The sequence below is a fragment of the Sparassis crispa genome (assembly GCF_003851025.1).
Source record: "Sparassis crispa DNA, contig_000000F, whole genome shotgun sequence".
NCBI classification, from domain to species: domain Eukaryota; kingdom Fungi; phylum Basidiomycota; class Agaricomycetes; order Polyporales; family Sparassidaceae; genus Sparassis; species Sparassis crispa.
Window position 1 is genome coordinate 3,712,634 of NW_020939747.1, and position 20,320 is coordinate 3,732,953.

General features: G+C 49.7%; 5 protein-coding genes across 5 annotated transcripts; 3 read left to right on the top strand and 2 right to left on the bottom strand.

Moving 5' to 3' along the window:
- Positions 1–96: 96 nt before the first annotated feature.
- Positions 97–10,204, top strand: SCP_0113880 (histidine kinase; the record flags this gene model as incomplete). The annotated part of the gene is made up of 61 exons (XM_027753611.1): positions 97–183; positions 239–375; positions 437–733; positions 782–823; positions 872–894; positions 948–1,121; positions 1,173–1,393; positions 1,448–1,567; positions 1,621–1,662; positions 1,715–1,738; positions 1,790–2,175; positions 2,233–2,279; positions 2,333–2,394; positions 2,449–2,756; positions 2,807–2,852; positions 2,908–2,939; positions 2,994–3,216; positions 3,276–3,307; positions 3,365–3,511; positions 3,561–3,858; positions 3,914–3,978; positions 4,031–4,127; positions 4,190–4,290; positions 4,345–4,361; positions 4,411–4,731; positions 4,780–4,835; positions 4,890–4,909; positions 4,964–5,013; positions 5,067–5,163; positions 5,220–5,333; positions 5,394–5,455; positions 5,505–5,533; positions 5,587–5,644; positions 5,692–5,836; positions 5,893–5,908; positions 5,964–6,049; positions 6,101–6,235; positions 6,290–6,338; positions 6,388–6,452; positions 6,503–6,554; positions 6,613–6,713; positions 6,765–7,042; positions 7,100–7,202; positions 7,254–7,312; positions 7,361–7,707; positions 7,759–7,811; positions 7,870–7,934; positions 7,986–8,023; positions 8,075–8,117; positions 8,172–8,218; positions 8,268–8,346; positions 8,402–8,434; positions 8,484–8,607; positions 8,667–8,693; positions 8,748–8,955; positions 9,009–9,546; positions 9,596–9,688; positions 9,744–9,794; positions 9,846–9,929; positions 9,983–10,075; positions 10,131–10,204. 61 exons carry the CDS (start codon positions 97–99, stop codon positions 10,202–10,204), a joined length of 6,921 nt encoding a protein of 2,306 aa, XP_027609412.1.
- A 231-nt stretch (positions 10,205–10,435) lies between these two features.
- On the bottom strand, positions 10,436–12,707 carry SCP_0113890 (MFS general substrate transporter; the record flags this gene model as incomplete). The annotated part of the gene is made up of 14 exons (XM_027753612.1): positions 10,436–10,597; positions 10,661–10,683; positions 10,741–10,791; positions 10,842–10,919; positions 10,981–11,124; positions 11,172–11,287; positions 11,339–11,797; positions 11,851–11,887; positions 11,948–11,979; positions 12,030–12,219; positions 12,271–12,289; positions 12,346–12,461; positions 12,514–12,525; positions 12,578–12,707. 14 exons carry the CDS (start codon positions 12,705–12,707, stop codon positions 10,436–10,438), a joined length of 1,569 nt encoding a protein of 522 aa, XP_027609413.1.
- Positions 12,708–14,036: 1,329 nt separating this feature from the next.
- SCP_0113900 (hypothetical protein) lies at positions 14,037–15,453 on the top strand (the record flags this gene model as incomplete). The annotated part of the gene is made up of 9 exons (XM_027753613.1): positions 14,037–14,078; positions 14,129–14,201; positions 14,259–14,329; positions 14,381–14,636; positions 14,694–14,863; positions 14,924–14,959; positions 15,021–15,134; positions 15,196–15,285; positions 15,346–15,453. 9 exons carry the CDS (start codon positions 14,037–14,039, stop codon positions 15,451–15,453), a joined length of 960 nt encoding a protein of 319 aa, XP_027609414.1.
- A 258-nt stretch (positions 15,454–15,711) lies between these two features.
- SCP_0113910 (Negative regulator of the PHO system) lies at positions 15,712–17,284 on the bottom strand (the record flags this gene model as incomplete). Its single annotated transcript, XM_027753614.1, has 7 exons — positions 15,712–16,160; positions 16,238–16,325; positions 16,379–16,594; positions 16,646–17,071; positions 17,123–17,151; positions 17,204–17,216; positions 17,270–17,284. 7 exons carry the CDS (start codon positions 17,282–17,284, stop codon positions 15,712–15,714), a joined length of 1,236 nt encoding a protein of 411 aa, XP_027609415.1.
- A 365-nt stretch (positions 17,285–17,649) lies between these two features.
- SCP_0113920 (hypothetical protein) lies at positions 17,650–20,158 on the top strand (the record flags this gene model as incomplete). The annotated part of the gene is made up of 4 exons (XM_027753615.1): positions 17,650–18,879; positions 18,937–19,026; positions 19,083–19,637; positions 19,688–20,158. 4 exons carry the CDS (start codon positions 17,650–17,652, stop codon positions 20,156–20,158), a joined length of 2,346 nt encoding a protein of 781 aa, XP_027609416.1.
- Between the last annotated feature and the right edge of the window lie 162 nt (positions 20,159–20,320).

The window sequence follows — 20,320 nt, forward strand, 5'->3', positions numbered from 1 at the left end:
AATTCGCGTTCTCCACGACCATCTGTTTCCTCGTACACGACGGCGACGCTATCAGCAACAACGTTTGGCTCGACCGCTGGTCGCTCATTTTCCAACATGCGCAGGAAGTTCGCGCAACCTGCGCTGCCAAACCTCTACTTCAGGGAAGACATTTTATCTCTCCCCGGGTACACATTTGAGAAGGTATGCCCATCGTTCCGGCCGAATTTGTGTCCATCTCATCACGCGAACCTTCAAGGCAGTAGCATGGGAGGATACCGGCAGTATGACCCGGCTTGCGGAGGGCACAAGCTTGAAAGATGGTTCGGCGGTCTTGGCTAAGATCGCCCTCGCTCACTCGAATGCATCCTTATGCATCGAACGCGAAGCTCATATGTACGTCACTGTCACCTTCTCTTTTTCTCTAACTGACGGGAGCTTTCGGCTTTGCTTACAGTCTCGAGCGTATGTCTACGACACCGGAGTCGGCCAGTACGACCTTGCGGATGATCGACTTCTTCTCCATCCCTCGCCCCAACGGAGATTGCGTCGTGCTGCTGCTCGCACACCCAGGGCTCAACCTCCTCGGTCGTTTCTTTCCCCCGCTGAAAGTCAATGACCTACTGCTGGGCGACATTTCACGGGCGCGACCGGCATCCTCACATAGGGATATCTACATGATGGGGCTGGAGGATGCATATGACGCGGAGGAGATGGAGGCGATTGAGATCATGGATCTGGCGTCGTTCCTTGAGTGAGTCTAGCGTATTCACTTGATGTTCGGTATCTGATTTTGTTGCAGGTTTGCAATACAAGCCACACACTGTTTGGAGATGATGCACAGGTACGTTTTGACGTACGATCCTGCGATCTGCTACTCATCCCTTATAAGGTCGGGCTTGATTCATCGCGAAGGTATGCGTCTTGCTCCAAGCAACTTAAGAACATAATCTTATGTATGATCACAGTGCGAGCCAATGCCTTCCACTTGAGCGCGCATAGCGGTCTAGTTCGGATGGTCCACTTTGGTAACCGGGCGGTCTCTCTGGAGCAGTTTGGTGTTCCATCAACGTTTGTCTTACGAGCGGATGCATTTGAGGAGGCGAAGAAATTGAAGGTGAAAGAGGCACTGTGTTATCTTGGTGTGTCTTGAGATTCTCATGTGGTTGCTAAGTCTAACATATTTAATGCAGCACCCGAGCAAACCGGGAGCATGGAGGCTTTGACGGAAGATCACCGAACAGACCTGTATTCTCTCGGCGTCATGTTCTGGACGCTGTTAGTCGGCCGCGGTACAATGCCGTTTGAAGGAGGGCCGTTGGAGCTCTTGCATGCGATTGTGCAGAAACGACCCATGCCCGTGCACGAAGTTCGCAGAGACGTTCCGCAGGTGTTGGCAGCAATCATTGACAAGGTGCGTGGCTTGATGAATAGGTTTTTTTAGACGAAGTTCGAATTATCCATATAGCTATTAGCAAAAGGCCCAGATATGCGTTACCAGAGCGCATATGGTCTCAAGCAAGATCTGTTGCAATGCCAACGGTTACTGTTGAGAGCTGTGACTCTGGTGTCGGATCAAGCAATGGAAGTGCGTTTATCTTCTTTGTCTGTTTGCGAGTCTTAGAATTCACCTTCTTTCAGCTTATACCATCATTCGAGATCGCCGCAGAGGACCGTTATATGGTGAGTCAACCTACCAATGTTTGTCTGTTCATGTATCTCATCCTCTGCGCAGGAATTCACCATTCCAAGTCCATTGGTATGATTTTTGTTTGTTAGCCGTCTACTGGTCATGTAACGCTTGTTTCAGTTTGGCCGAGAGAAGGAGCTTGAGATTATACGCAATGTCATTCGCCACACTTCAACAAGCTATTCTCGGCATATCGGGGCCTCCAAAGGCTCAATAATCCTTGGATCCTCAGATAGTGCAACTGGTACAACGACTGGAACAGGGGAAGACCGCAGCGAATCTATGTCGTCGAAAAGCGAAGTTTCTGGACTGGGCCAGATTTCCACCGGGACAAGTAGCGATGCCTTAAGTCCAAAGCTGTCGTCAATGAGATCTTCCGAGCTCAATTCATCTGCTACCTTGAGCACTTCTCCGGTCTCTACCAGCGATGGCTTGCGCCGGGTTGCCTTGTCTCCTTCAACCAGCCGGCCGCGAACTCACGCCGTGGTCGTGGTTGGGCCTCCAGGGTAAGCTATGACATCCAAGGTATCTTGGCTCATTATTTAATCTTATACTTCACGTAGAGCGGGGAAGAGTTCTTTGATACTGGCCAATCAAGCCAAATGGAGATGTGAGTAGCCTGATCGCATACTGTTAGGGCTGCGGTACTGATACTTGCTACAGCGCACGGCTTGTGGGGCCAAGCAAGGTTCTCCGGTGTGGAAGCTGGGCCATTCGCATCGCTGGTGCGTGTTTCACGAATGCGCTGTTCCACGCAGTTATTGAGCCGACAGTCTCAGCTGGCTTGTTTGTCGTCGGTGCTCCGCCAGTTGATTGTTTTCCACACGGATTTACACAGCTTTGTCTACGCACTGAAAGCACGCCTGGGACCGCAGCTGCAGAACGTACCACTTTTGTACGAGAGCGCGCCTGAGTTGCGTGATATCTTGGGACTCTTTGGAATTCACATTGATGTTCCGCAAGAAGCGCTGGAGACATATGAGCTACGTGCGCGATTCCAATCCCTTGTGCAAAATGTATTTACCATCCTTGCGGAGACGCGCTTGTTCGCCTTGTTCTTGGATGATCTCCACGACGCTGGCGATTCGTTGAGTGACCTCATGACTCTTTCGGAGAGTAAACTAATGTCTTCTTCAGTTCATTAGACCTCATCAATGCCCTTGTCAATTCTCGAAGTCGCATTGTATTTTATTTCACCACTATCCAGTTCGAGTAGTCATATTGACGTGTGTCCATAGCTTGTTTTTGCAACTGTCCGTTCGGACAAAGCGTAGGTATAAGCATACAGATCATCTAACTATTACTGACGTGTTTTCTATACCAGCGATGTTGTGGAGAAGATTCGAGCTACGTTCTCCAACAGCAAAGCCGCCACGTGGATAGCGCTGGAACCTCTGACCTACTCAGCGATTTCGAATCTTGTGGCACGAACGCTTCACCGACCGAAAGAAGAGGCCGCCAGTCTGTCGCGTATTGTGCATGCCGCGTCGTTAGGTAACGCATTTTCGGCGAGAAATATTCTGCACACCTTACAGCGGCAACATCATGTACGTGCGAATTGCTGCAGCGTGTGTAGGACCTTTCTCTTATGCCAATATAATTGCAGATCAAATATAGCTGGGATCGTAATTACTGGGAGTACGTTGTCACCCACCTAATTCCTACTATCGTCGTGTTCATTCATTGCTCTCACAGATATGACATAACTGCCATTGAGAACAGTCTCCTTGACAAGCAAATGGTTACAGACCCAACCGACCTCACCTTCCTCATCGCCCATCTGCGCGAGCTGCCTGAAGATGCAAAGAAGTATCTCATCTGGGCTTCCTTCTTTGGACCGACGTAAGTTCTTCGTGGGCCCTCGTTCTCTTGTATTGACTCTCTTCTTCAGTTTCCGCGTAACCGAAGTAGCGTTGATGATAGACTGGGAAGACTCCAGTGGCAGCAGTGCCAGCGACGAAGAAGCAGATGACATGTGGGACGTGTCAAAGGCGGTGACGAATATCCGGGATACAGCGCCGACTACTGGTCGACCTTCCATGCGTGGATTGCAGACGGCTATTGCAGAAGGATGGCTGGTCCAGAGAGCGCGCGACATGTGTAGCTTTGCCCACGATCGGTATCGCCAAGCTGCCCTGGCCGAAGCGGAGAGTCTACCAGAGAGCATGATATCTAAGATGTCTTTCAGGGCAAGTCACGCGATTCGGCGTAAAATAAAGCCAGTTGTTCATGATACACTCCTAGATTATTTTGATGATGCTTCACGATTCTACACCTGACGCTTATCGCATTGCGGAGCACGCTAAACGGTATATGTGTCTGTCACAGGTACTTCAACGCCGTGACTGAACAATTTTACAGGTGCTTGCCATTGCTCCGTGAGCATGCAAAGCGGGACGAGTTGTTCCTCCTTTCCATCGATTCAGGTGATTCCGCTCGAGCCCGTGGTGCTCATGAGGTAAGCAGAGCTGAATGATTCGTGTGGTGCAATATTATCAACTTCTCGAAACTCTTTCATAGCTTGCACTACAGTCATACATCAATGCCCAGTCACTCCTTGATGCTGATTCGTGGACAACAGATCCAGAGCGAACCGGATCTTTGTGTCTTAGGCTCGCAGAGTATGTATTGATATCAACTTTGTAGAAGCGGAGGCTGATTGCCCCTTTACGCAGACTGTACACGTGGAAAGGTGGTGTCTACATGCTAAGTCAAGGAGAGGGTTACTGATGTGCCAACAGGTGACTATGCCACTTCGGATGCCCTGGTTGAGGAATGTCTGGCAAAAGTGGACGACGCAGAAAGCAAGGCTCGAATGTTGCGTCTTCGTTCTAGAAATTTCTGGATGCGTGGGAATTACGCCGCAGCCCTTATCGATAATATCCAAGGCTTACATCTGCTCGGTGTCGAAGTCAACTCTGCGCCCACGCGACGCGAAGCGGACGTGATGTTTGAAGACGTGAAGAACGAGATATTGGCCGTAGGGTTTGATGACATCTTGTCAATACCTCGCGCGAGAGACTCCAGGACTGATCTCGCCATCGCCCTCTTGAACGATGCTGGTGAGTATGATTTTCGATGTCACCGTTGTGATCTCACATTCTGTCTAGGCCACAATGCTTATTGGAGTAAGGGTGAGGGTTTTGCGGATGTCATTGGCCTGACGGTAAGTGTGTGGATCGCCCTCTCGAGGTGATATCTTATCTAACGCATTCGTTAGACGGTCAAGCTGGCGTTGCGGTAAGCGTACACAATCAAGCGATCGGCGTAAACAAATTGAATCTTTGCATCCAGCTCGGGAATGTGTCCTGGTACGGCGCTTGGATTCTTCTGGGCGCTGGGAGGTATGATTGCTCAGTACTGTGTGTGCTCTAAGCATATCTGACGTGCGTTGAAGCCGCCGCGGAGAGAAGGGAACTGTATCGCTTCTCTGCCGATCTGGGCAAACTAGCGTTGCGGATCGCTGACCAATACGGCACCAATTATGAAAAAGGGTGAAGATAGGGCAATTGGAATCCTGCCTCGATATTAACCGACTTCATTCTTACAGCCGTGCTCTTGTTCTTTTCTGTTCCATGGTTTCTGGGTACGATAACGTTCACATACGCGTGAATCTGCCGCGATTAGAGGAGGCACTGAAATACGGCCAAAGCTCAGGAGACAAGTCAGTACTGTCTAAGTGATTGCCTTCTTTGAACTTTGGACCTTACAAGTTTCTCTGCAGGATCTTCAGCAGTTTTGCGAGCGTCCATAGGATACAAACCCGACTATGGACATGTGATCATCGTAGGTCTTAAACCCCCTCGCATGCTAATGATACTCAGATGCAGCGTAGTCAGCGAACTTGTGGTTGCCGCGGAAGAGGTCAGTGTCAAAGGATAGTATTCATCACGTTAGGTTAATCTGTGGTTACAAAGTGTGTTTCCGACGTCACGTTATGGACACCGAGCGACGATCTTGCTGTGTTGGGTCAAGGTTTGTGTTTATGATTTGTCCCTAGTATGTGACTTACTTTTTAATAGGTCTTTTGAATTGTATCCGTGCCCTTGGAGGTTTCACAATCGCTCAATCGGCGGAGACCGCCTTTGATACTGAAACTTACAACGAACGCGAATACCTGCGTGAAGTTGAGGCTAAGTGTGGTAATTTTGATGTGACGATGAACTGGTATGTGCACGAGGTTGATACTTACGCGTCACAATCGGTTAATTGACCATCTGCAGGTACAACTCTCTGAAGGTATCGTTACCTTTTTGTGTCGGTTGATGATCTGTCTATGTAATGGTCTGCACAGGTTGTTGGACTATTTTGCCTCGGATTCATTGAGGAAGCCGCTGATCTGGGTTTTCTCCTCTATGAAACAAGAGATAGACATCCAAAGTAATTTCTGATTTTGGTGCTCACTTACGCAGTTACTGATATCCTTGCCAGTCACCGGCACACTCGCTATGCCTTGTTTTTCCACAGTCTGGCGTTGGTTGCTTGTCTTCGTGAGGGGAAGGTGCCTCAAGACCGCCGTAGTCGCTTCACGAAGCAAATCGACAACAACCAGGCATACGTCAGAAAGTAAGCAGTTCGTGCACGTTTCCTACAATGTCGCATTGAGTTGTACGTCAATAGATGGCTGTCACCCAGTCCGGTCAACACAGCTGCTTGGGTTGCTCTAGTGGTGCGTTGGCTTCGTGTGTTGAATGATTCTCGTTAATTCCACCTCACAGGACGCGGAAATCGCATCTCTGACGAATAATCCAGATGCATTCAAGTTATTCGATGTCGCTGTGAAGTATGCTCGGTTTAATCACTCATTCTTTCGTGCCTCACATTCGGACATAGACTTGCTGTTAACAACGACTGGCTGCTTGAAGCTGGTTGGGCCATCTTTCTAGTATGTTTCTCCATGCTCGTAATGATCGTGGCATTTAACCTTCATGTTTGGAAATCAGCAAGGATGCCACTTTGTTCGATGTGGAGTCGAAGGCCTTGGCAGTGAACTGCAACGTAGAGGAATATCACGGCAAGCTCAATGGGGTGCACGAGGCATAGTGTTTGTATAGTCTCTTCCACGATTGCTTTGGTATTGACATATCTCTGACAGTAATAACCTAACCTCGCTCTTGGACACCCGCGCGCAATTACCTTTGAAGCGTCACATCTTCTCGTCCGATGTGGCAGTCCAGACCGATAGTGTTGTCATGACTTCGAATCCCCAGATGCAGGGCATCTTTGACAACGGCAAATCGGACTCGACGGAAGAAGAGGAGATCTCGAAACTCACTGCTGCGGATCTTGCATCCATCTTGAAGTGGAGTAAAGAAATCTCAAGCGACATTCACTTGCCTATGGCGTTGCAGCGCTTGACGGAGATCGCTACTGGTATGCCTACGTATTTGCTATGCTTCAGCATCGTTCCTAAGTAGCTTGCACTTGCAGAAAGCTCTGGTAGTCAGAGCACATGCGTAGTTATAGCACGAGAGGCGGGAGATTATACCGTTGCTACCAGCTTGGTTCCGCCTGAACCGTGTCAGGTACATGAGTATGTCATCCGTTTGTCACCACTATCTTTGTCACTGACTTTTAACGCTAGGAATCCGGTGCCAATACGATCTATCGTCGATCCTCTCCAGCGCACTATCATCCAGCATAGTACGTGTTTTGTCGTGGTTGATTGCTTCACTCTGATGCTCTTGTCAGCCATCAACACGAAAGAGCGACAGTATTTCGAGGACGTATCGGCTGAACCACGATTCTCTTCTGAAGCTCAGCAGAGTTCACATAGATCCGTGGTGTGCCTGCCGATATTCAGCAACCGCGGACAAACATTTGGAGCAGTGTATTTGGCCTCAAAATACACCTTTTCGCCCAACACGGTGACCATCTTGACTCTCCTTTGCCAGCAGGCCAGTATTGGGATCTCAAATGCATTGTTGTTCCGTTCAGTGCAAGCTGGGACGCGAGAGAACTTGAAAATGATAGCCGCTCAGCGTGATGCTCTTGAAACTGCACGCAAGAGTCGAGAAGATGCCCTCAAAGCTACCAAGGTCCGTAGCCTAAGCTGCGTGCTTCATGGAGCATATTAATCCGTATGGTAGATCAAAAGCAACTTCTTGGCTTCGATGAGTCACGAATTGCGAACACCGTTCAGGTACATATAGCACGTCAGTCCCAGGTTCATATCGCGGGCTGATACGTAAAATTCTCAGTTCATTCTATGGACTTCTCGATATTCTCAGTGGCACGGAGTTGAATACCGGCCAGAGAGAGATCGGTGGGTTGATAAAGTAATGACAACAGATGCTCAAGCTGACATCACATTCAGTTCAAACTGCCAAGCAGTCGTGCGAGCTGCTATTAAAAGTAATGGTGCTTTCTGCGCATCACTCTTCGTACTTACATTCTTTTGCACAGATCATTGACTCTATCTTGGATTACAGCAAGTTAGAGGCCTCTGGTAAGACCATTGAGCAGACCTCCATTACATTCCATTGACATAGAACTCCCATAGCGCTGAAGCTAGAGTATTCTGGGTTCTCCATGGAGAACATGATTGCCGTATGTGTTCTGCTTCCCCACATTAGGCAATCTTTGAATTGCCGGCCAGGATTGCATGGAGCTGCTCCTCCCTATGGCGGCGAAGAAGCTGGACTTGTCCTACAACATTGAGCCTGACGTTCCTCCTTGTATGCTTTCTCTATCTGTACTGTAATTGCGTTGGTTCTGATAAGTAAATGACAGGGGTGAAAGCTGACTATGCTCGAATACGACAAAGTAAGTCCACCGTTCACTCTTGGTAGTCGATAACTCATTGACCCGCCAGTTTTGATGAACCTCATCGGCAACGCCGTAAAATTCACCGCTCGTGGCTTTGTTCGTGTGACGTGTTTGCTCGACGCCAGTACTGCACCTTCGGCTGGGCAAGTGAGCCTGAAGTTCGTCATTCAGTGAGTACTTAAATTATCAACTTGACTTTGTGCGTGATCTCACAAATCGTTTCGGGAAGGGATACGGGCATTGGTTTGAGCTCGAGGTGGGCAAGGCACCGTTGTCTACGGGGCGTGCTGAGCTGATGATTCCTCGGCAGTGATGTCGATCTGCTTTTTGTTCCCTTCCAGCAAGCCGATAACTCGTCAACGCGGAGGTTCGGAGGAACTGGTTTAGGCCTATCAATCTCTCGACAACTTGTGAAGCTTATGGGCGGTGCCATCGGTGTTCAGTCTGAATTAGGTGTTGGTTCGATGTTTTGGTTCACAATTCCCGTGGAGATTTTCGAGTCGGAGGAATCTCGTCAAGTAAGTCGCTGCTTTGAACGTATGATTTCCTGTGCTCAACATGGTTCGTTTAGGCACTAGCAGAGATGGAACGCTTGAAGTCTCAGCTTATGAAACCTCAGCCACTGCGACTCCTGATCAGCTCTGCCTCGAGCGCCACGCTGTCTCTCCTGAGTACGATGTTAAGTGGCTTCTTCATCACTTCCGTCTCGTCAATCCAAGAGGCAGAGGAGCACCTTCGTAATGCCAGACTCCTTCATCCTCCTCTAGACTTCGTAATTCTCGATGATCAGTCAGAGCCTCGTGCGGACGATCTCGCGCATGTTCTTCAGTCATTGTCGTTTGCTTCATTGAAGGATACCAAGATCATTCACCTCTTCACACCTACGACGGACAGCCTTTCAGGGCCTCCCGTGTTGAGGCATGATATAGGCGCAGGGATTGTCCGGATGACGAAGCCACCACGTCAACTGAGATTACTACAAGCGTTGGCCGATCTGAAGAATCTGCCTATCGAAGCCCCCGCTGCACCACCAATGAATGTTGCTGAGTTGGCGGAAGAAGAGGCTCTTTCACATCGCACACTATATGGTAGTGTACTGGTTGCGGAAGGTCAGGTCCTTGATGATGCTGTTGAGTACGAACTCAAGTTCGGTTGCAGACAATCCTGTGGCGCAGAAGCTTCTTGTGAAACAGCTAGAACGTTACGACTTGAATGTTGTGGCTACTTCCAATGGTGAAGAGGCTATTGCTGGTAATGATGATCGCTGGTCTCTCTTGGCACTAGATTGATTTTACCGCTTTTACAGAATGGGAATCTCATGAACCTGGACACTTCAGTGCGGCCCTATTTGATCATCGTCAGTTGATGTTATATAAGCAAGTACCGTCACAAACTCATTCTGCTGCAGATATGCCAATATGTGACGGCGTCGAGGCTTGCAAGCGCGTACGAGTCTTAGAAAGCAGGCGTAAGGTAACAACTCTTCTGCCGAGTGAGTCCACTTTCCTTGCGACTCATCGTATGATAAACTAAATGTCGTTTCAGTCATTGCATTGAGCGCGGACTGTCAAGAGTCAACAAAGCAACTTTGTCTCAGTGCCGGGATGAACGCCTTCTTGAGTAAACCGCTGAAAAGAGGTACGTTTCCTCATGCAAATTTGGATTGTTCTGCTGACCGCAACTCTCACATCAGCCGATCTCATATCCCTGTTGTGTACATTCGGGGCACCTCCCCAGCATTCAGATCTCTCAACACATCCACCCTGATTTATTGTCAGTTCTGCGTGATGTTTCCTCTATCCATGTTGTGTTATCCATTCACGCTGTCCTTCATGCATCTTATCACATATCCATATCCTATACATATTATATTGAACAGTATCTGCCGTACGTCGGCGCTAGATACCCTCAAGAGTTCATGAGTCATGTAGCATATCTAGCCCTGTATACATCCTACGTGCCAATTATGGCCCATGCCTACTTAGAAGCAACTTCGGCCTACCTTCCGCGCTTCGTTATCAAGTTGTCAACACAATGAATGAACTTTGAGAGAAGAGAGACTTCTTCGAAGTAGCAGAACGCGAGGGCCATAGAAACGACAGCAAGGCCTGTGGCAAGCAGCCAGATGGTGGCCCACCCATGTTTGACATGTTCATAAATCTAGGACGCCCGATGTGAATTGATAATTTCCGTCTTGTACGATGGCCACAGATGTTGACTCACCTGCCCGCCAATCAGAGGTCCCACTATGTGTGCGCATCATCTTAATAAGCTGTCCGTTCAGAGGATATCTAGCCACTCACAAGCAGAGCCAATCCCATATGCGAGATTGAATGCGCCATACACATGCGCATCTGTCCGACATTTCTAAGGATAGAATTCAGAGAAGGCCACCAACACATACAGCCTACACCGTCCAGTCTTCGAGTTACTGCAGCAAGCTCCGCAGTTAGCGGGGAGACAACGCCTGAAGAGAAGAAATCTAGAAAAGCGCCATACATTTTTCTCATGATTGAACGGGAAAAAAATAACAGAAGACGTACTCGCTAGAGCATACACAACAATAAAAAAAGCCAAAGCTCCACGTATGATGAGAAGACTGAACCATGGCAAAGATAATGCAAGGCACAGCACGGTGACTCCAGCTGTCCCTATGCGGTCAGAGAGCCAACCTGTCAAAGCCGATGCTAGATGGACGGTGAGTGGCGGGATATCTTCTGGCTAGTGGACATACAGAACACCGTAGGCACCACAGCTGCAATATAGACAAGCCCAACTTTAGATGCATTGAAGTTCCACTGTGCCTGTAAATACAAGGGAAGTGCGGGTTCCTGGCTGGTATACAAAATTCTATGAGGGTATCTGACACAGTGTCACATAGATATGATAGCGACAACATACCCATAAATCAATGTCGTGGCAAATACAGACAGCGCTCTCGATGATTTGCCGAGCGACGCTAGAACAGTCAAAAGCGCTGGTCCACGCTCAGGAATTGTAGGAGCGTCCATTGGATCCGTGCCACCTCCTAAAGAGGGAAGAGTATAAGGCATTTTTGCGTCATCAGCTGGTATTTCAGTCGTTTCTGCTGGTATTTCGATGATTTCTGTTACAATAGCGGTTGGCGGAGTTTGTGCGTTGTGGACATCACTGCTAAAGGTCTTTTCCTCTTTATCAACTCCGTCATCTTTCGCCATCACAGCGGCAGGGTCTACTCCCCAGAGCAGCGCCTTCTTGCGCTCAATTATCAACAAGCGGCCGAACAGGTCGACCATTGTGACAATAACACCGAAGATGAATGGACCGTGGAAGCCGAACGCATTGTAGAGAGCTCCAGATACAGACGGTCCTACCAGAAAGCTACCTAGTATATCAGAGGAACAACATAGCTGTTCAGCAGACTTGAAGCATACCCGAGAGATAGACCACTCATTGCGAGGCCAAGTTGTCCTGACAAACGATCAGATGATTAGCTTGTGCCTTTACACCACCGGCAAAAGGCATGCTCACTGCCTACTATTGCTTCGGGAACAGTGTCGCAACTGGTGGATTTTCAACAATGTTTCATCGCATGACCGCATCACGGACTTACAGCAAAGCGAGGCCAACTACCCATACAACAGAGGAGCTCATTCCTTGTAGAATCCGAGCAAGCACCATGACCCAATATTTGGGCGCCTCCATGAGCATGATTTGAGCGCCGACAAGGGCGAATAAGCCAATGATGAGTGGCGTCTTCCGGGATTTATAGCGCTCTGAAAAGAGCGCAATGGGAGGTGTGACTAGAGCAATGATTAGATTGGAGCGTATGGAAAGTTTACAACACTACTCGCATACAACCAGTCCTGCCGACTTGACTAGCACGTCAGAACCCAATCCGCTAACTTGAACAATGAGAACGCACTCACATATCCAAATAAAAGCCATCCTACAAGCCCGGACACTCCACTGTATTCAAGGTGTTCGAGATGAAAGGGCATGATGGGCACGATGATGGAATACACCAAAAGGTCAGTGGTGATTCCTGTCATAGGCATCAGCCATTACGGACAGCTAAACGACCGTCCTGGAAGCACCTAAGCCAACGACTTGAAGTAAATGTTGAGCATATAAATATTGGACGCATTTTAAACAATCTACCTAGGGTCACAAACCATGTTGAGCACCTCCATTTCAGACCCCAAGGCCGAGCTTTGTTTATAGAGCCAGTGTTACCATCCGAGTCGAGATGGTTCTCTCTCTCCACTGGTTGCGAGAGACAACGTTCCATTTTACTTCCAGTGTCACCGAGTTGGATGCTCCATCAGGCTAGGTGGTGGTGTAGTACAGGAAACCTTCGAACAGAGCCTTCCGTTCAGGGCGTGCCCCTGAGGCTCGGAGGTAGTACAGTTGCGGACAATCAAACACGGTAACTATTTTAGTCCAATTATGCAGAGTCCGGAGAGTGCCGGAAACTTTCGGAAACTGCACAAATGTGATGCTTATGACTCAGAGACTCGATTTGCACGAGCCGATTTCACTAATTCTTATTATTTCCTGTTTTGGACCCAAAATTTTGGCCAACCCCGTAATTAATTAGATAAAAATACGAAAAAATATGCAATCGACTCCTTTCGATGAGTAGGGGATGATGCCACAAACAGATGAAAAATATACATGCAAAAATATGGCCATAGAAAATGCACAAAGTGCACCTAGAATATGGAATTTGTCATTTAAAGTTAGTCTCAAACACTCTTAGATAGCATTCTGACCATTGCCAATCTAGCTATGATGGCCGGAGGCAGTTTCAGCTGAAATCTGCGCGAACATGTGAGAACGCCTCAAACATGTGGCGTGAGAACAAATGTGTAAGTAGCGGTAGGATCCCTTACGGAAGCTGGTTGGGTGAATTTCGGGTGGATTCGCAACGTTTGAATGAATCAGAGGTTGCGGGTGACTAGCAGGTGGCCAATAGTGCTCAGTACGATCGCAAAGTGGCCTATAAGTGTCGAAAAAATCGCCCAAAAATTTGGCCATCCAAAAACCTCGTGGGAAAAACTATCTGAGTGCATTTTTGGGGGTTTTAGACCTCCCTGAGTCTGAATCTGAAGTCCATTTGTCTCAGAAAAATCTGGTTCAGGCGCTATCAAATTTACCGCGTTTGATTGTCCGCAACTGTAACTGTTAGGGATCTCGGCCAAATCTCCGGGGGCCGATAGCTTCAACGACTCAACGCCCGGCGAATCCCGATTGTGATCAGGCGCGGCCGCGTGGCTCCTCAGCATTTACGACGTACTTGGCACAGGCCTAGGAACGGCACACTGCATGATTCCACTTGGTATTTGATCATGCCTGAACTTCCAGGCAAGTCGTACAGCATCTTTCAGAAGTTCCGATTCATCATCAAGGTTTCTCTCACAGAGGTTGAAAGAGCGGCCAAGCTGGTCAGAGATACAGCACTTCGGAAGAAGATAGTCAAGGTCGATACTATAGAAGACACCATTGTCTATTCAGGCTCGACTCATAAAGACTTCGTTAGTGGCGTCGAGGTTGCTGCGGCGAGTGGACTGATATCCAATTGCCTTCCGCATGCACTGGCAATCACTGAATCAGGCCAATGAAATCACCGGTCGCACGGTCACCGGTGTTGGAAGATATGGTGAGCGTATTCTCAAGAGTTCTCAGATTGTCTTATGTTTCCTGCCTTAGGAAAGGTCTTCTACATCGAGCTTGACGGTGAAGGCAAATTTCCTGTACTTCATTTCGGGATGGAATGCTCCAAGTATGTTTTTCATCACGTCTTGATAGTGCTTTTTGAGTGAACATGTTAAGGTGAAAGGTCAATTAGCCACCTACTACAGGAAGACACCTAGAAAAGCTTCCTCAGATTGGCCACCGAAGTTCATGAAGGTGTGCTTGTTTTCTAGTCTACCACAGGGTTTGCGATAAATTTCGACCCAGTTTGTCATTCATATCAGTGACGTGGAGACCGGAGATATCACACAATTGGCATTCCTAGACGCACGACGACTCGGCCGGATCCGACTCTGTACTTCCCCGCTTACAGAGCCCCCAATCTCTACACTTGGTTTCGATCCTATACTCTCAATGCCAAATATTGAAGAGTTTAGGAAGGGTGTGCTCAAACGGTCATGTCCCATCAAAGCATTACTCTTGGACCAATCGTTCAGTGCGGGCGTCGGAAATTGGGTTGCTGGCAAGTAGGACTTTGTTTTCAGTGCGTGTATTAGCTCATGCATGTTACTTCCATTAGACGAAGTTCTATATCATGCCAGAGTACACCCAGAACAACGCTGCAAGACTCTGTCGCTTCCTCAGCTTCACGCTCTATACGAGCAAACGTCGAGAATTTGTCAGATCGCAGTCGAAGCTAATGCAGATGACTCCAAGTTTCCCGAAGACTGGTTGTTCAAGCATCGCTGGGTGAGTCACCCAAACTCTATATACCTGCGCAGTCCGCAGAACATGTCTCTGCTGGTTCAGGGGAAGGGCAAGAAGCAAAAACATACGATGAAGTTGGTCAGTTCTAACTTTCCGCTGGAGTCGTCAGTTATCCTGAAATGCAATCTATCTTCGTCAGCCCGATGGAAATCCGGCAACAATAAAGTGGATTACAGTTGGGGGCCGGACTTCTGCATATGTCGCTGAGCTCCAACGACTACCTACCCGTGGCGAGGCTGGTGCTGTCGTGACTGTAAGGATATCGTTCGAGTTCGTCCACGTGCAAATTTTCGATGTAGACATCTGCTTCACAGGAAGAGAAAGATGTTGGTGGAGAGAGTGACTTGACGCCTCTGTCTGACGAAGAGCTGGACGCCGCTACACCCCCAACCCGGAAGCGCAAGGTATAGCTTTCGAGCACTTCTCATCTAATTTTCGCCTAATAATTGTATGTGCACCCGCAGAAATCGAAAGCGTCGCTGACACGTCTCTCGCGTGCGAAACGGAGCAAAACTGCCACCGAGATCACTGGACAGTGGACGTTTGAACACATACATACATCCAGACCATGATCAAAGACGGGTCCGCTTGTTCTTGAACTCTGTAAACATTGCGTCGCTTTAAATTACAACACGTTGTAGAGAGAACGTTCAGTCCGACAAGAGGTACGTATACAGTAATGAAGAGATCTAGTAGGCTAACAGCCCGCGCTATGTCGTAACGTAGAGGTGAAAGTGTACAACATATAAATCAAACACGACAATTCTGTACAGAAAACCCGAAAACTTGGCAAGCGAGGGTATACACGTACACATACAAATGTAGACACGCTACGCTCGTCCAGGCGCGTATTGAGGGTACTGCATCCCGTAACCTGCCGGCTGTTGGGCTCCCTGTACCTGAGCTTGAGCTTGCGCCTGCGCCTGAGCCTGAGCCTGAGCAGCGAGCGCAAATTGGGCTTGAGCCGCCACGTGTGCCTGAGCCATCCGCCCATCCGGGTTCGTGAACATCTGTGCTTGTCCATGCGCAAGCATCCCCTGTGTGGCTTGTACATAAGCGGCCTGGGCTTGAGCTTGAGCCTGTAACTGCTGTTGTTGCTGTTGCTGCATCTGTTGCGCATGCGGGTGGGGGTAATTGAATGCTGGAGGACCCATCGCACCAGGAACAGGAGGAATGGGGTATGGTATGGCGGTGGTGAAGTACGGGTGTGACAGTGCGTCATTGGCAGTGATACGCTTGGCAGGGTCGAACTGGAGCAGGCGCTCGAGTAGGTCGATCGCTAGAATTTGAATGGTGTGAATCGAGAAGTCAACGCCACCAGCATCAAGCTGTGAACACGGTGTCAGGACGACGTACCTTGAGGCGAGGCTTTGGGAAGAACTTGATGGAAGGGGATCTTCGGATAACGGGGATACTGCTTCTGCGGTCCCTGATTTTCGGTTTGCTGATCGACAGCAAGTCAGTGTGCAGGAAAAGGGGGCAAGAGCTGTAGCTTACGCCTTCACTGGCAATTTTGCGCAGCACGCGGTCATCCGGTGTACCTATGATTCGCATGATATGCAACAACTGATCTTGATTGTCTCTTCCCCGGAAAAGAGGGACACCAGAGATCATCTCGGCGAAGATACATCCGCACGACCATATATCGATGGAGGTACTGTATGTCCTAGAGCCCATAAGGACATCAGGAGCACGGTACCATAGTGTGACAACCTAAGTTCATTGAGACGAATTGCAAGATAGAAAGATTCGTTAAGGACGTACCTCGTTCGAAAACGTGTTGACAGGAACACCGAACGCTCTTGCCAGGCCAAAGTCGCCCAATTTCAATTCCCCCTTCCGGTTAATCAACAAATTCTGTGGTTTGAGGTCTCGGTGGAGAACTCGGTTCTCGTGACAGAAGGCGGTTCCCTTGAGTAGCTGGTACATGAAGCTCCGGACAGTAACAGGATCGAGGGCGCCTCTATCGCCGTGTACGTCCATGTACTTCTTGAGATCGCGGTCGCAATACTCGAATATAAGCACAAGCTTGGTTTCGGTGTGGATAACATCGTAGAGGCGAACGATGTTGACGTGCTTGAGCTCCTTCATGAGCGAGATCTCACGGATCGCAGTAGAAGGCGTGCCTTCCTCCGCATCGAGGTGGATTTCCTTGAGAGCGACAATCTCATTCGTAGTCCTTGAACGCCCCTAAAGTAAACGTCAACGCCGCTGCGTCTTCACGAGTGATACGCCACAGACCTTGTAGACGGTAGCGTATGTACCCTCTCCTGCACGAATTATGAGTTCTACATAAAATCAACCGTATACAACCAATCTCACCAAGCTTCTCCAGCTGCACACGAGACAATATGAGCAGAGATATCAATATCACAACAGGATACCTACCTGAACGTAATTCATGGCCAAATCTGGATTTACACGGAACAGCCACAGCTAAGTGCCTTGCGAGGCGGAAAACAAAGATTTGTAATGCAAAAATACCCGTGTTCAAAAGGGCTGAAAGGATCAATCCAGGGAAAAGTTCTGAACACGCGGATTGTCAAGAGCGTTTGTAGCAAGACGTGGTTGAAGTGCAGGAGTATGTTCGAAACTTCGATCTAATTTGAAGTCGAGTAGATCACGTGCTCCGTCCGAAGATTTTGCCTCTGCAAAGCTGCAAAGTGTTTTGACATTATTCGGCCAAGGACTCTCACATTCTCGCGCGAGGTGCGCAAACCCCTATTGTCTTCTACTTCGATCTTACATTTTGGCACGCAGCCCCGGTCATGGCGTTGGTACCGGCGAAATCCAAAAAACCGCGTACAAAACCACCGCGCGAGCGACCTGCGGCAACCTCCACGATATCTCAGCCCGCGGTCACAGATTCTTCATCTCTAACTTATCTCTCTACATTTTCGCCACTTGGGAATCTATTCGCTTTACTGTCTTTGGCAGTCGACAAGTCACAGCTACGCGTCTACGATACTGACACGAGACAGTGTGTCGCCGAACACCTTGTGGATGCTGGCCGCGTCACCTCGTTATGCTGGGGTCGCTTTGACCCATTGGAAACCCGAAAACAGGCCGGAGAGGACGACGTGGATGCTCAGCAGCCAAAGCGGAAGCGGAAAAAGCGGAAGAGTCTGGCGCCTCCTGCGCCTCCTGCTCCTCCTGCACCCCAGCTGGTAGTGCTCGGTCTATCAGACGGGGCTCTCGTCCTATTCTCTCCTATTCACGGACGCGTCGTGCGTACGTTATCGCATCCTGCAAGTAGTGCAGCTATCCTGTCTGTCGCTGTTGACGAAACAGGGAGCGAGCACACATCGTCGATCTGGACTTCCAGTGCTGACGGTAAATTCCGTCTATGGGACGCATCACAGAATACCATTTTGAGCACGTGGAACAGCGACGACCGGAATCCGTACACCGCCCTAGCAGTGCGCCCTTCCATAGATGAAGAAGGTCGAACGGATGTCCTCGTTGCGCACCACTCCATGCGCCTGTTGTCCACGATGACGGGCTCGTCCGAATCTGGGAAACAAAAGCCAAAGGAGCTGGCGAAGTTTACTGGTCACGCTTCTGCGGTGAAGGATGTGCAGTGGTGTAGTTCCTCTCTCTTCCTTTCCTTGGCAGAAGCAGACCGTTTCATCTGTGCCTGGGACGTGCCCGAATGCCAGGCATCCGAGGGTAAGATGGTCGCTTCTATACCCCTTGACTCAGATGCGCGATGCATATCTCTGTCACCACCCTCCACTTCTGCTATGCATCAAGAACAAATCCTTCTCGCCGTCTCCGCCTCTGGGAAAATATCCGTCTTCCCCCTTCCGTCCGAACTGATAGAGCAGAGTCCTGTCAGGACGAAACAGAAGGTACCCACTCTCGTACCGAAGTCTATTATCTCTGTGTCTACCAAGAGCGACACCGTGGAAATTGTTGCCGCCGCGTTCACGGGAGAAGAGGGACGAATACGCGTAGCTAAATTGGTCAACGGTATTCAACCCGCATTCGATGTTGTCGTGAGTATCATCGAGGTATGTGCGTATACACCGGCGGTCACTAATATATTTTGTAAGACATACGTTAGTGAGGGTGGTGATTACATCAAAGACGTCGTGATATCTGACGCCAATGCGGGGCTTGCGAGCGGCCCAGAAGGCCTATTGGTGAGTTTCACCGTGAACATATCGTTCGTCCGTTGACTCATCTCACGTTCCTTCAGGGCGCATCTGTGCGGCGTTACAATGAATCACCATCTCTTGCTGTCCGTTCAGGTGCGGAGCTAGGCCAAGACGAGGACATGGACGACCTGCCGATGCGCGACGTTGACGGCGAACTCGATGCAGACCTAGCTGAGCTCAGCCTTGGCCAGCGGTTGACCGCGTTAACCGGCGTCGAAGATACAGGGAGCCGGAGCACGAGCGACGAGGAAGACGCATTGACGTCCACACAGAAACCAAAACGCGTTGACGCCGTGCAGGCCGTCCCTGCGAACTCACTCACCCGCACGCTCATCCAGGCACTACACTCCTCCGATGCAGGTTTACTCGAGACGTGTCTCGCGCATTCGGACACCACGCTAATACGCAATACCGTGAGGAGGCTCCCACCGCAGCTCGCGGTCCCGCTGATCACCGCTTGCGTGGAACGGCTGGGACGCGGAGCGCGCGGGGGCAACATGAAGGGCGGCGGCGGCGGCGCGAGTTCACAGAGAGGTACTGCACTTATCAACTGGGTGAAAGCTGTCCTCGCGACACACAGTGGGCACCTCATGACTGTAGGCTCTGTCGTGCTCCGTGGTTGACCGTTTGCTGAAGGCGTGCTTAGATGCCTGACCTGTTGGCACGCTTGTCGGGGTTGCACGCGACACTTACCATGCGATTAGCGCTGCAAGACAGCCTGCTTGCTCTTAACGGACGGTTAGACATGGTGGTTTCGCAGATTGAGATGCGTGCCTCCGGGCCACCGGCGCCATTACCGATGCCTAAGGGCAAGGGTAAGGAGACGCAGGGGCGAGAGGCTAGGCGGTACGTGGAGGGAGAGAGCGAGGCGGAAGATGAGGACGAGCAGATGGACGTGGAGGTGGAAAGCGGGGACGATGGTGGCAGCGTGGAGGATATCGAGCTCGGTGGGAGCGATGAGGAGGAGGAGGAGATTCAAGAGGATGAAGATGAAGATGACGAGGATGACGAGGAAGAGGACGAAGAAGATGAAGATAAGGAGGATGATCTAAAGCTGAATGGATTCATCGATGATGAGGCAGAGGAGTATAGTGAAGAGGATGACGAGAGCGAGTAGTTTACTACCCATCCGCGGGAAGGTAGAAATGACATGTCATTCTGCGCATACGGTTGTGTTCGCCAGCTCCAGAGTGGTACATATTGAGTTCTGAGAGAGTGGCAGCACGTGACCATGACTTCTCTGCAAGTCACTCAGTGACCACACTGATCAGCTGTAACC